Source organism: Amblyomma americanum, chromosome 9 (genome assembly GCF_052857255.1).
Source record: "Amblyomma americanum isolate KBUSLIRL-KWMA chromosome 9, ASM5285725v1, whole genome shotgun sequence".
In the NCBI taxonomy this organism is placed as follows: domain Eukaryota; kingdom Metazoa; phylum Arthropoda; class Arachnida; order Ixodida; family Ixodidae; genus Amblyomma; species Amblyomma americanum.
The window spans coordinates 29,512,982-29,528,744 of record NC_135505.1 but is presented as its reverse complement, the minus strand read 5'-3'; the positions used below and the strand labels follow the sequence as shown (position 1 = coordinate 29,528,744).

At 44.2% G+C, this 15,763-nt stretch overlaps 1 protein-coding gene across 1 annotated transcript in view; it reads right to left on the bottom strand.

Moving 5' to 3' along the window:
• The window catches only part of LOC144103270 (papilin-like), a 32,085-nt gene extending 20,017 nt beyond the window's left edge, over nt 1-12,068 (bottom strand). The window contains exons 1-3 of the mRNA XM_077636033.1: nt 11,930-12,068; nt 6,306-6,419; nt 1,659-1,754 (exon numbers count right to left, since the gene is read on the bottom strand). Of these exons, the coding sequence (XP_077492159.1) occupies nt 1,659-1,754; nt 6,306-6,419; nt 11,930-12,068 (349 nt within the window). The remainder of the gene's footprint in view (nt 1-1,658; nt 1,755-6,305; nt 6,420-11,929) is intronic.
• Nucleotides 12,069-15,763: the final 3,695 nt, after the last annotated feature.

Here is a 15,763-nt window from a genome sequence, read left to right as displayed (position 1 = left end):
GCATGGCATACGGCAGCTTGCACGCCTTTCGAGCTCGGCCTCAAAGCTGCCGCTTCAAAAGAAAGACACGGGTGAAAACTGCCCTCAAGCTATCGCTAGCCGCTGCACATATACCGAGAGCATTGTCTCGGCCCCGGTGGCCAAAGCTTCAAGGCACTGGCGTAAGCCCAAGGCACGCTTTCGAGAATCTGTGTTGAACGTGCTGACAGAGGTACATGCTAAAAACTGTGCGTTTGCAGTAACATCCTAGTGTTGTCAATCTCAGTTCGCGGTTCAGAATCTCGATGCCCATTATTTGTCAGTTGACGACTTCATAGAAATTATGTTCTAGAATTGTATCTGATATGCGACTAGCCGAATGCAAAGCGTCAATCAGCAGTGATGTGTGGTCAAAGATATTCTTATCGTTGAAGAAGAAAAGGATGCGTGGTCGTTCTCGACGGATGACAACGCCGTAAAAGCGTAAATAAAGAAATTGAAAGTTGGTTTTTGGGAAAGTAAATGGCGCAGTATCTGTCTCACATCTCTGCAAACACCTGAACCGCTACCTAAAAAAAGGGACAAAGGAGCGACTGAGAGAACAAAGAGGTGACGTAGTGGAGGGCTCCGAAATAATTTCGACCACCTGGGGATCTTTAACGTGCCCTGACATCGCACAGCACACGGGCGCCTTTGCGTTCCGCCTGCATCGAAACGTGACCTCCGTGGTCGGGTTCGAACCTGGGTACTCCGGATCAGCAGCCGAACGCTGTAACCACTAAGCCACCGCGCGGGTAAAATAAAGAATCGCGTTAAGGGCAACTGCAGAGGTCTTGGATTTCGACTACCTTAAATGCATCTTATGTGTCAAACTTGCAGGCGAAGCATTCCAAGTAATTTTGGGCTAGCATTTGAAATGGGGACGTTACCTGCGATTGAAACCGCGACGACCCTCAGGCTTCTCCGAAGCACAAAACATCTGGTGCGGAAAGCATAAGGACGACATCTACCGTGCCGTTACACTTGCAACGAAGAAACGCTTGCTTCGAAGGAAGAAAACCAGCGCTACCGAATATGAAACCTGTGGCGTTGTTTGGCGGCGTGCGACGACGCACGCAAGGGGTGGGAAAAAGTAGCGGAAATTAGAAATCATGCCGTTGGTCACGACATTCCGAGTTTCTCCGCAGTTCTCTAAAACTGTTAGGATAAGCCCGAGGTTTAACTGTCGATTACATTTCGATTATGAACGCTACCACATTAAAGTACTTGGCATGGTTTACCTTCAGCGTATATAGATTTGAATCATCATATATCACGCAAATCTCAAATTTTCTGCAGTTGCCCTTTAGAAGATTCTGGCTCGCTGTGCTGAAACTCAAAGCCGATAGACACAAAAAGGGCCTAGAAATACACCCAAATAAAGTCAAATGTTCTCAACAAGTGATTTCCGTGTTGGTGTTCGTGACGCCCGTAACAATTGCGTTATATTGCGTGCGGCCCCCACTTCCCTGCTCGTTAGTGTTCATGTTGGATGCAAGCGACACAAAAAGATCAGCAGTGCGGTAACAAAATGCTGTTCCCCAGGTAACCCGATTTCTTGCCAGTACGTCAAAGATGAGCAGGAAGCGGTAAAGTTTGCTTTTTGCAAATAGGGAACTAAACCTCCGCGAGATGCTTACGCGCAGGTGGGACTGTCCAGTCCTTAGTCGGAGCTGGCTGCTCGAATAGAATTGCCGCCGCGTCGACAGACGTTCTCGGCTGTCTCCCCGTTCCATCTGCAGATGCATGAGATGTAAAATTACTTATTGCACATGGAAGAGTAATAGCTTTCTGCACACTCGCCGCTCGTAACGCAAAAGGGTACACTGGGAGGTGCATTGAACGCGTGTACGAAATGGTGCTCATTAGTGTGAATGTTGTTAAATATATTGGCTTTTGTTCTTCTCATAATCTCAAACTCACGAACTTTCTGTAACTTTAATTACAGGTTCTCATGCTTTTCTAGCCTTGTGTAGACCAATGCCAGCTGCTGACGTTTCTAAACAAAGCGGCGAGCTGACGCACTTGATACTTTTATAATTTAAGGAAAATTTTCAATTTTTATAAGCGCAGCTGTTTGCTTAACAGCTGTGAGGCAAGCACAGACGTAGATAATTATTCTCTGTTGAACGCTGGCCTCCTCTGCTCTCTGCTATTGATATTTTGTGTGGGGGCGCACAGTTTCCTCCTTACTGCATGGTCGTTTGGAAAGGTTTCTTTTTCTTGTTAGTAGGCGGATCAGATTAGGAAATTTTTGTGGTTAAGGTGCACGGAGCTGGCACAAGAAATGGTTGATTGGAGGGTAATGGGAGATGCCTTTTTCATGCAGTCGACGTAGTTATGCTTATTATGTTGACAAGAAAACAAGACCAAGGCTGTACAGTCATGTATTTCTAAATATAGGCTACCGACAGCAACAGCTATTAACGGCTGTTCGGAACACTCCACCATTTTATGTACGTTCAAGAGCAAAATGACGAACGACATTGAGGCTTGCAAATACTAATCGAACTCAAATCTTTAGGTACTAAATACTATTTTTCCAGAAACTAGTGCTACCGGAGCTGCTAAAAACTGGTTGCTTCACTGAACACTGTTACAGACACTGGACGCCGTGTTATCTTTAAAATTGGCAGTAGCCTTGATAACCCAGTGCGTCCGCTTACTGCGTTTCACCCGTATCACTTCGTGATGGGATGAGGTTTCTAGAGATGGAACGGGTCGATAGATACTTAGGACACAAACACCTCGTAACTTTGACAAACAATCGTAGGAGAGCTGCCGCAGTAAATGAATCCTTGCTCTTCGAGGATGACACATTTTACTGGCAGGGCAACACTTTTGCTCGCATCGCCGTACACAAAGCAGCTTTACACGGCAGCCGCTTGCCGGATAACGTGTAATGCTATTGGATCAGTTGTTGCAAGCCAGTGCTTGGTAATATCTCCTCAATACTCAATGAAACCACAGGAACAATTTTACAAAACGACACATGGATCCATGAACATTCAGTGGTTGTATGTATCGATAGTCTGCCAACGAAGAGGTCTGCTAAGACGCTTGAGAACACAATCGTACATCGAAATTTGTAGTCTGAACCTCGTGTTCTGAGCGCGGAAAGTTCCTAATTAAACTTAAAGCAATGCAGCACCTACAAGCAGAATTTAGCACGCGTTGTGTTAGTAGAACTGAAAAACCTAACGCATACGTCCTTTATTTCAAAAACTAATAAGATAGATGGCGATAGCCATTGGGTAAATTGACGTTCAAGGCTGTTTAGAGCTTGCGAAAGCTTCGGTCAAGTGAAGAAGCTGTCCTCTGTAGAGAGTGATTCCACAGTAGTGCGTCCAATCAGTGTATTTCCATGTGTTACACGTATGCGGCTTTGTTGGCTTCCAAGCAGGCGAAACGACAATAAATATGACTAACGGAAACCGCGCGACCATAGGAGAAAATGCCCCTGGACCGGTCTGCCAATTGTAAATTCTCTCCATACACCTTGCTATAAAGGATACTTATATCCCGTTTAGGCGAAGCTAACTCTGGCAAGGGGGAAATTATTTATTAGAAAAATTATGATCAGATGAACTAAAGGAAGGCAAATGCGTAAAACCACTCAAAAGTGTTTCGCATTTTTGCAAACTTTCGTGGCGTCCTCATATGTCGACATCGTGATTCAAAGATGCTACATATAGGAAACCATGCAACATGTATTTTCTCTTCGCAAACTGATTGTTAACCGCTCTTATACTGTTTTTTTTTACGATCAATTGCGCTTTAGTGAATTATACTTTTTTCTACTACTTGTGAAAGACAAAAATATTTCTTTGAGGATAGACACGAAAAGATTCTGCATTTTCTTTATCGAAAACAGCTCTTTGATTGTGGATTCATTGAGCGCACCGATCATAGCGCATTGGAATGTCCCTTTCGAGGATTTTGTGAGAACTCTTTAGGATGCCTGTGTGCTCTCTATGCTTGGCCGGTTGCGCTTCACAGATGTTTCCTGCAGGCGCCTGCATCAATAGCGATATCCATTTGAAAGGGGGAAAATGTAAGGCATTAATTTTCCGGCAAATGCTTTCAGCACTTCAGAGGGAATAGAACCAAGTGTTGTAAGAAGCAAATAATGTAAAAGGCAAGGTGTCCCAATGCGGCCGGTTTCTTTTTCTTGTGTGCATTGGGTAGAAGAAAACAATGCATCTAGCTTGTCTACACCCCCTCATAAGCTGCTATTCTGCGATGACGTTAGGATTTCTGGTGCCGATATCAAATTTTGGAACATCACTTTACCTCGGAACTTTACTAGCTTCACCACTTAAGCCCATGACGCTGTAGCCATATTGATCATACCACCCTTTGCCAATAGGCAAGGGCAATGCCTCCATTTTCATATATCTTCTCTTTAAAACTTCTTGCGTTCGGCTTTTCTTATATTTATTGAAGAACCTAGCAAGCGATTCGCCCTGAGAATGGTGACTGCAAGAGTTTCCACTCTTTTCATCATCCGAAAAGTTGCCGCCATAACCATCTACATTAAAGATCTTCACAAACAACATTTCAGAGCTAAAATCACAGGCGTTTCCTCTTTCCGATGCAGAATCTTGAACAGCTGTGTTATAAGGGCATTTTGTGCAATACTTGCTCGAAAAACCTGCACATTGGGACAAAAATAAACGGGACGAGGAGGCTTTGTACATCAAGGTGTAATGTCCACATTCGTATAAGTGAAAACTCTGAAAGACGTCTGCAGCATTTTCTTGCTGCCTATGACAATTAAAACTTAGCAGTGATTTGCAAATCACCTCCTTTACGTCTTTCGCATTTTAAATAGCGTCATAAGCGGCCGAAGAGTGCAAAATATAAAGCTGCTTTTTCGCCCCGCCAATAACTGTGCAGACTCCGCAACACTTCTTTTTTTGAAATGCATTTCGTTGTATCTGCGAGAGGTGGTCCCCCTTACTTGGCAGGCAGGGCCTTAAAGGTGCACTAAAGAGAAATCTGACCTCGTCTTTTTACCGCGGGAACTCGAACTACAAGTACCGAGCATTTTTAGAAGCTGGGAAATATTGTCGTGTGCGGCCGATATCCCTAATTCAAATCGAATTAAACTGCCCGGCTCCCGCCTTTTCTTTTTAACTGAACGCTGAAGGTAGGAGGTGTCAAACAACGCGTGTAGTGCCTTTCAGCCAGTTCCGTGACAGCTTCGCTTTTGCTTTTAGTTTGTTTTTTTATGTTTATATGAATAAACAGTTTCAGTCGTAGACAACATAGTCGAAAATTAGGCCCACGGAAATAAAAACACGCGTCGACTCCCTGATTTACGTATCACTCTGCCAGTGGCAGAACGGCAAGCCGCCACGGGACTGGCTGAAAGGCACTCCACGCGTTGGTTGACTCCTCCTCCCGTCAGCCTTGAGTTAAATAAAAAAAGACAAATGCCAGGACGTTTAATATTATTTAAATTAGGAAAATTGGCCGCACAAGCCAATAATTCGAAGATTCTAAGAATGCTCAAAACGTGTAGATAAGAGTTCCCGCGGTAAAAAGACGAGTTCAGATTCCTCTTCAGTGCACCTTTAATGTTAAGGGCGCGTAATCCAAAGGCGGATGTTCGCCTTATTTAAGATAATGTAATGAGTTTTATTTGCCATTATCATATGTGGAGGATGCTTGAAAGAATAATGAATCGATTTCTCACGTTATGTGGTACACGAGTAGAAGAACGCCGCCCGCGTCGAACCCCCAACTACATACCTTGAGTTACAGTGTCTGTTGCTGTTATGGTTCACACGCAGCGTGCTTCCACTAAGCTGCATCGTACCACCACCTAGCGGCCGCGACCGGTGACTAGAAATGCGGGGAGTGGAGAATTTTATCTTCAGGGGTACCAGTTTTCGTCCCTCACTTCATGGCGTTCGTGGAGGTCAAGAAAACTGCAAATTGGCGCTGCGATCCAGTTCAGTCGAAGCTGGCAAGAGATCCACCGTTTTCTTTCCCAAAACTACTTATCAGATATTTCGTACTCCGTCAAGGACAATTACGGATCGTTCGTCTTCCGTATGTAGCAGGGAGAGTTTAGGCGCATGGCGTACTGCCCAGTTAGAAGACAGATTTTTGCCCGGAGAGCGACTCACGCACCGTTAAGAATGCAGACGGCGAGAGTCCGTTAGCCTTTTGCATTTTTCCAGTCACAGCTTCAGAGCAGTCCCTTCTACGCACATAGTAGCCCAAAAAATCCTCCTAAGAGTGTTCCACCGCCGCAGGACTTGCTCCATGCCACTTACTCGACGACGTGTTTCGGCCTTCTTTAAAGCGGCGCGGCCGGCGCTGGCTCCTCTGGCGGATCTCGTGGGCAGCTACGTCGGAAGCAATAACCTCCGCTTGTTCCGCTTGGTTCGCTGCAGGTATAATAGGCCACATTAGAACTGAGGAGTTGCCTTTATTGAATCTTTCAGCGCTACGAAGGCTTGGGAGAGTGAACGCGTCTTCCTAGTACGGTTAAAGAGTCACAATCAGTTAGCGCCTATGATGATACCCGCCTCATAGTGATCATCGTCGAAATGTGCCTGAACAGCGGTCATTGTTATGGTTAATTTTACATCGAGCGCGTAATCACGCTAAACAGACACACCGAAATAGCGGTGTAATGATATAGAAAAAAAAAACACAGTGCTCGGCCTGTTAGACATTGGAATCTAGGGTGCTAATATTTCTAGGAATATATAGCTGGCGCGAATTGTCGTGCATTCGCAAATTCCTATTGGAAGCGATAATTTTTTAGATCTTATGATAGCAAAACGCAAACACTGCGGTAAAAGTAAACCATAGTATTCGATTGAGGGAAGTATTTAAGACAATAATGGGATAAAAAGTACTAAGAACCTAGGGCTAAAGGTTTTCTCAGTATTAGTCCATTCTTTTTACTACCGTTGCACAATAATTTACATTTAGAATGGGCAGATGATTCTTAATTAGGCGTAGAAAGTATCTAGAATGAGAAAAAAGTGAATTTTGAAGGAAATTAACAAAAATAAACTCTAGTTGCTTTAAAATTTCTCTGGAACACCCTTAGTGCGTGCTAATTCTAGGCAAAGAAAAAGGTGTTTTTGATTATACTCTTTTAAACTGTGAAATTAAACACCTAACAAAGACAGTATTTCGTTCAGCTACATTTACAGGATATTATATATTAAAAACAGCCATTGTCATGAATTCAACATCGAACTTAGCCCATCTCGTTGCGTTTCAATTTGTACAATGGCAGAATCTCAGAAAATGCCTTCGAAACGCGTTTTTCTTCGCGAGCGCTTTTCAACAAGTCAAAACAAGAATACATTTTCCTTCTTCACGTGGCATCTATACATCTGGCTAATGCGATTACGATTTTTACCCTATTTCCAATATATTTCATGGCATTTTGGCTTGTATTCAGATTTATCGAACACCTGCCTCAAACTCTGATACATTTTATATCAACGATAGTTCTTTTATTAAACTAAATGTAACGAAATGGCAGGGTTGTGATTTGTGCTTCTGGTACTGCAAAATAAGCCAGCGAGAGCGCCTTCAGCCTAGGAACAATAGGGTTTTCTACATATGTCGGTACGCTAGTGCCGATTGCGCTTTGGATAAGGACAAGCGTTGCCGAAATGAGGTAACTCTTCCAGAAAAAGAAATTGAATTTTTTCGTAAGTACGAAGACCAAACGGTAACTTTGGAGAGGAATTAAATGGTTAAATATCACAGACTTCTTTATTGCTATTAAAATAACTTTTAATGCAGGCTACTGAATTACTCCCCACAAGTACACTATATCTAATCGTGAAGTTTACGAATGGAGGAAGCTAAAGCTATAAGTAGAAAATATAAATTCGCATTTTTCCTTTGCTCGGTACTTAAGGGGAAGCTGAAACGGTTTACAAATCTCATGAAACGCTGTCGTTGGGAGGAAAGGACCTTGAAAATCAATTGTGTAAACATTTTTCCGAGTCTGTCCGCAAACAGAGCTGCAATCACTTCTTAAACACCAGCCGCCGGCACGCCCTTGTCGCTTCCAGTAGCGCCGGGTGGGGGGACGGCAGAGAGGGAGAACTGGCGGAAGTGACGCCATTCACGTAGAGTCGGCTGCGCTTGCTTCGCTGCGGCCCGCGCTTTGGCGAACCACAGATCAACGTAATCTTCTGCCAGTGCCGTTTACTTTCTGTCGTTGGGGCGTTGCTTGTAACGCTAGAAGCCTGTATATAAACCACTTTCGGTATGGTACTCCTTTCGAATAGCGCTCAGCACAGAGCTTGGTAGAATCAGTCGGCTGTTCTCCCGCAGCCTCTTCCACGTTTTCCAGACAATCTGGTTGTACGGAGCATGCCGAAACTGCCTGCATAAAATACTTGCATCAATATTTCTCTTTTCGTTATATATTAGTTTCTTACCTGATCGTAAACTCTTTGCCTTTTCCAGCTGGTTAACATCCATGCTGAGCTAAGGCCACTTCCAGCACTGTCCGTAAGGCACACAGTCCAACTTTTTTCAGCTCTTGACACACTATGTGCTTTTTGCATTTTCCTGATTGCTTGCACCACATGGCAGCATAAGCAATTCTCTTAATCTCTCATCAGCTTGCAGCACACGCAGCTGCACCTAACTGAACAAAAAATTAGTTATATCAGCCTAGTATACTTCAGCAAAGCGAACATTTGCATTCATGAGCTCTTGGTCATGGCTGACGATCGACAATGGCGCCTGAATTCATGGTAATTTTTCTTTGAGTCAGAACGGCAAAGTTGTGAAGCCGCAGTAAGCATACATGTATATCATCCGCGAGTAATTCTGCTGGTTATCTCGATACGCAACAGCAGCAACTATACCTCGCAGCAAACTAGTTTTGATGAGCAGCAGTGCGAGCTCCGAAACGCAGCCATAATTATTGTTCAAAAGCGTGTTCAGCATGCAAAAAAAAACAACGTACGGGGGTAAGTGCAGACGTTTCATGGTTGAACAGTAGCCCGAACAAGCGACAGAAGGAAAGCGCGCCGCACGGGAGCTTCCTCCCGGTCGCCTCGTCTCTTCGCGCTGTAGTACAGCAGTGCACCCACTCCAACTCATGCAGTTTTGCATTCTTTTGTAGTTCTAAAAGGCATTCTGGAGTAATTAGGCAGGTAGCTATAAATAAATGAACAAACAAATGATTTACCTCCCGCGACTCGTGTAAGCATGCCGGTGATCTGAATTCAACCATGTTTACAGGCGTTACAAGAAGTTGGTGCCAGGCTTTTATGCTGCTGCGGTACGCAAAAACGGTTCGGCGCAATTTACTTTTTTTTTTACTGCCACTTGCACCTGCACATACGTATCAGTACGTATCAGTCGAGATTTGGTTTTCGTGTTACCCTGGTAGAACGTGAAAGGCCCATACTGGGTTAACGAAATTTCCGGCTTGCAGGCGCCGACATGCGGTCGCTTCTCTACTACTTAGCTTCTTATCAGGCGGTGGCACCAGTTTTCTGTTTAGTCTGTAGTTGTCAAGGATTTCGGAATAGGTGTGCGCTCTCTCGTCCGGGTTCCGACAGTCCGGCGGTTCCATGGTTACCCGGAAGCAGAGAATATGGAATTGCGCTGACTACCCTGGAGTCGACGAAGATATTGATAGCACACAAAGCTGGGAAGCCCTGCAGTGCAGCGAAGAAGCCGCTCGGCTGAAACAAGCCAATCCGCCTGGCGGCTGATGCCGCGAAGAGATAAAGTCTCTTTGTTAGCCTTTAGTCACGGAGGCTCCGGCCCCCGCCCTCCAGGCCTGCGTGCCGGGGGCGGTGAGTAGTAACGCTTCTCCATTTCCGATGGAAATAAAAGCTGTCATCCACCCATCCATCAAGTCGAGATTTCCAACACGTGAACATGACGCGACTTGACATTCGCTGCCGGCGCACTCCACGGCGTCGTTGGTTCCGCCGTTTTCTGAAGCTGCTGATGGCTCGAACATGCGTGGTGAAAGTCCAAACTGTTCAGCACTGCTTGAATTAACCATAATTTCCAGAACGTAGTCCTTAAAAGCCCGCTGAAGCAACGCGCTACGCAGCAACGCCATCGGTGCTAGCCGGAGGTCCCCGTGGATGACGTCACGAAGGTCCCGACTAATCGCGGGCAAGAGCGGCGTTCGCTCGGCGCCCTGAGACGATGGGGCGCGTTTGCTTCTAAAAGACAGATTTTTGGGTTTATTTCCGCTCTTTTTGAATGAGATATTATGTTTCAGCGGACTAAAAGCTACAAAATGACGTAGAGAAATCTTTTTTTTTCGAAAACTGGTTCAGCTTCCCTTTAACAGTTCTGTTTATAAATGCATTCAAGTGTGCCAATAGCGAAAAAAAAAAGTCAGCTACCTTTATTCACACGTGTTCTCATGTCAGAGATACGGACACCGAGATTCACCAGTATTTCCGATGAAATGTGCGACGAGCCGGCATATGCATAACTGGCTCCGTCCAAACCAAGGTGTAGCATGGATCAACACAGCGCTTCTCTCTATATGCTATGGCAACGTCTGCTACTGAGAGGGCTACCAGTTGTTGTCGTAGCAAAAAATAGTTTCATGACCTCGCACAAGGAATATCATATACCAAGGTCATGGTAACTGAACTAATTATGATATGTGTTAGCATTTAGTTTTATAGTTTAAAACGACACAATGGAACTTTTTTTCACGATCTAAAGTTACCGCGTACTATGGGTATTCCAGGGAAATTTTAAGGAAAATGTAGGTTTTTTTTAAATGTCCATTACGTTCGCCTTTTTTCGAACTCTAGATGATTTGAACGCCTAACTATAATTCATCTGCCCATCATCTGTACAGGTTTTCTCTGCGAACTAAAAAATTTTGCATTAATAATCTAAAGGAATTTTCTGCTGCAAGTTCTTATCCCCTCTTGCCCATTATTGTCCTAAAACTACCAATAATGGAGTGCCTATTTTTCAGCAATATTTGGAATTTTTTTCTGCAGAAATATAGGAGCCAAAATTATTTTTGCATTTGTTCCGACGCCCCGCCGCGGTGGCTCAGTGGTTAGGGCGCTCGACTACTGATCCGGAGTTCCCGGGTTCGAACCCGACCGCGGCGGCTGCGTTTTTATGGAGGAAAAACGCTAAGGCGCCCGGTGTGCTGTGCGATGTCAGTGCACGTTAAAGATCTCCAGGTGGTCGAAATTATTCCGGAGCCCTCCACTACGGCACCTCTCTCTTCCTGTCTCCTTTCACTCCCTCCTTTACCCTTCCCTTACGGCGCGGTTCTGCTGTCCAACGATATATGAGACAGATACTGCGCCATTTCCTTTCCCCCGAAAACCAATTTAAAAAAAATTGTTCCGAAGCAAAGCTTCCATACAATTGCTAAAAAAATAATCAGGCTCCGCAAAATTTTATTTTACATCTTGCAGGAATCCATGCTATGAATTTTGCAGAATCGCAAAATCGATGTTTCTATGTAGCGGTATATATAACTTTTGTCCAAAAAAACTACAATGTTTCACCAAAAACTAAGTAAAATTCCCTTGTGCCGACGCATTTTCGTATCACATATAAAAATTTTATTGAAACCGGAAAATGGTCATGGGACCTCGATTACCGTTCCAATCTGAACGCACCAATATGAATGTATAATTCAACCTCTTAAGTTTATGATTCCCTTATTCGTTATGTAAATTTTATTTCAAGTAAAAACTACTGTGTGCTTCTGTTGCTGCACAAATAAGTATGTACAGGTCCTGTGACCTAGCCAGGTATGATCTTCAGATTTTATTCCAACCGTCTAGTTTCCTCCAATACGAAGCTAAAGAACAGAGTACGAAGAATCGATTACACAATGTAGAGAGCGGTTCTAAAGCCCCGATCGCAGAAGGTGCGGTGCTGACGGAACACGCACGCTTAACGACACAGACACCCTCGCAGGCGGACTTGCTATCGAATCCGTTGGAGTCGTTGAGGCATCCCTTGCCGAGGTCCTCCCGGGCGCGGCATTCGGAGCGCTGCGCGTCGAAGTAGTGCGAACTGACCTCCAGCATCGGCACGCACTCTTTCCACTGCGGGGCCTCTTCGCACGGGGACGCTGCAGTTCACATCCGGAGAGCTCGCTATTGGCGACTGTTCGGTAAAACTTTGCAATTATTTTGAATTTAGAACAGCGCGCAAAACAAGCACGAAAAACCATGTAACAACTCGAGCACGGTTCGTTCTTCGACTTCACTTTTTTCCTCTCTTCTATGCTGAAAACTTGCCGAACTTTCTGCTCTTGACTATTCTCCAATATACAGGACATTAACACGAAGAAATTTGCCGGAGCTAGTTAGACTCCATTGCTTGCTGCGCCAAGAATTTTCTTCCAAACACGCCAATACCCCAAACCCTTCCTCCCGATTCTTTACTAAAGATTCAATTGGAATTGCAGTCGCAAGTAGGAATTAGTTGCCGGTCGTTAGCAATAGCCACATAAGTGTTCAGAATTTCGACAAAGTGATTCTCCTCGGTGCTGTGGCGCGACGAAATCAGGCTACGTCGTGCCAAAATGCATGCAATTTCCAAAGCATGCAGGCAAAGCAACCCCTTCAGCGCACGTAAGTATAGTAAAAAAAAGCCAAATTTTGTCGAGGCACAGCGCCAGCGGTAATCGCATTTTCTGAATTTTAAAAACTAACAGTGCTATTACTAACGGCCGCCTACAAATCTCTAATTGCAACTAGGTGCCTAACTCTAATATTTAGAAACTTTATTATTAAAAAATAGTTAACCAACCTACTACCCAAATGATTCACCGTTTTTCTGTTGTCTGGCAACACGGGTAATACTAGAGGGAAAAGCCGCAGTTTTACCCCAAAAAGCCTATTTATGAAAATTACTTAGTCTTCCCTGCAAGAGCTTGTATATCGGACCGACATAGTTTGGTTCAGACTTGTGGTTCTCGTGCGTCACGACGCCGTCTGTTATTGCCTCCCTCCATTATGTAACCACGTCGGTTACCATGGCGACCACTGTGTTACGATTTGCCTTGTAACGCATAACGCTGTGACCCGAAACGGGAGAAAAAGAGCTTAACGCTCTAAAAGCCAGCGTAAGAAAGCCTTTAATGGCTAATACGCGCATCCGTTCGTTACATCCTAGGTCACGTGACCGTGTCCGACCGTTACATCGCCACCTAGGTCACCTGACCTTGTGACGTGATCACAACCGGCCCTGTAAACTTGGGACCTTGGCAGGGGCCGGAAGTCTCAACTCGGGAACTAAAAAGGTTAGGAGAAAAACCGCTTAAGAATGGTTGCTTCAAATAGACGAGGACCGCACCCAACGAGGGAGCCAGTGTCCAGTTACCGTCACAGTCTTTCGGCAGGGTGGAGTGCCAACCTGGAGCGCATCGCATGTGGCACTGCACAGAATTCCAACCCACCTGCTACCTCCCACGCGTATGCCGAGCTATCTTAATCAGTGCGCCACAGCCCTGGTGCTGGCACAGGGTTTAGTTAAGATTTATACACAGAAATGATATTGGATCACAATGAATTTTAGCGCGGCAAAATCAAACCAGTGCAATGAGTCGCAAGCGGCTTTCGCCTTTCCGCACTTAAGACATATCTAAGTGCCTCAAACGATTTTTTTACGAAATGGGCAGTACACATATTATGAAGTAAATGCCAATGATGTCTCCTTTTGCTGTCCACGTCCTAATATTTCCGTCCAATTGAAAATGCATAGACAGGGAGCACGAAACACCGTAATAGTTTAATGAAAAATGTTTTTAAAGTTCGCGATTACTCCCGCTTGATGATTTTAATTTTCAAACTGAAATCAACAAGGGAAAAAAATTTCATGGCGCTAAAACAAAAAGTGATTAGATTGACGGAGCACCTTGCTTGAGACATAAATTGCGACATAGCAGGCTAACATGCAAGCGCAGCTGAAACAATGATGTCTAGCCATAAGCATTTATGCCTCACTGCAAAAATGCACTGCCTATCTGGTCAAAAAGATGAGAGAACGGGCAAATAATGAGAAGGTTTTCTCATAAAAAAGGGGAAGCATCACTTGAAAGAAACTCTCACGAACTTATCAGATGAACAACATTGCAAAGTCTTTCGTTGAAACCCATTTTGAAACAAGTTTCAGTTGAAAGAATTTCAGTAAGCTGAAAAGTTGAGTACCGCAAACGTTTAGGAAACACTTAAGAGGATACACTTAAACATTCTGAGACAAACAAAAAATTCATGAAACGGGAAGTAAACCCCGGTCGCGAAGCTGCGGAAACCACGACTCCGAAATTGTGCAGCATGCTAAATTATGCAGCTAACTAGTTTGCTTTGAGACACTGCTGAGTGCAATATCCCATCTCTAAATTGGTACGGATAAGCGGCAACAATATTCGTATCTTTCTGCCAGCACACTCATCTATGTCCTAGTCACAATTGAAACTAGAAATTTTCAGGTGAAGAGCAAGCATTCGTATTAGACAAAGTGTGTGACTGTATAGTAGAGCGCACTCTTTCTACAGCGGTGCTGGCACCGAATTTTAGTTCCTCAGGTAATTATTACAATATGTGGAGTAATATTTTAACGTGCTAATAAAACAGTGCTATGTACACCTTTATAAGCCACACACTTCAGACTGTTATATTAATTAAATGTTACTACATGCAGTTCGCACTGTACCACACAACACAAAGAGGTAATTAAAGGTAGAGCGTTAGCTTTTTAGTATTGCAAAATGATGGCTATTAAATAGCCATTCAATGCGTGTTATAAAACAAAGGAAGCCGCAGTGTGATCACATCAGCAGCAATTTTTCATGCTGCAACCAAAAATGCCTCAGTTAGAGCCAAAAAATATACATTTTGTGAACTTGCTATCTTGCACAATTCGAAAAATAGTGAACTTTTCCTGCATTACGCTCTAATGTTGCTTGAATATCCTTTGCTGTCCCTCGGTGTTAATTAAGGTGCAAAGGCATGGGATTTCCATGTACTGCTTGTTGCCGTTGCTCGTGTTTTCTTCCCCCCCCCCGGACAATGTGTTTTAAGTAAAGTGAGCTGCGAAGATAGGTGGCGGACATCCCCCTCTAAGGCTTCTTGTGATAAGAGAAAGTTTGTAGTCTACTTCCGAGCTTTTTTCAGTGATATTTCACTTCCGAATATAAGCAGTGGAAAGCAGTCCACAGATGACCAGCATGAACTGACATCTGATAAGACACTTTCTCAATAAGGCTAGTGTCAGCGCAGCATGACTTGCATATTTGCTACCAATTCAGTTCATTCATCACAGAGTCCTGAAACTAGTTTCGCAAACTGGGAAAAGGGGAAAAATGAGCTCTGACTATTGTGTACGTCTGGCCAACGAAACGTCCGAGCCGGAAATATGCGATTAAGATAATCAGCACATCCCATCTCATATCGATAAGCACTGACTCAATTGTGGCACAACTTCTACATTAGTTTGAGGTGCACACAGTGTTCTAGAAGGAAAAGTCGCCGGATACTAAGGCCTCTCGCTTACGTTCTTGGACGTCTTGGACTGGAAACATATAAGAGAGAGGAAACATATAAGAGAGAAACATATAAGTCATCTATCGTATGCAACACACAATGGCAGCAAAGTAACAAAGTTTTGGCGAAGGACTAAGAGCCCTAGTCTCATATAAAGCTAAGAGCAGACGGCAACTCGGCGCCCTCTTTAAAATAACCGCTCTTGTGCAACGACCTGAACGACGGTCGTTGCA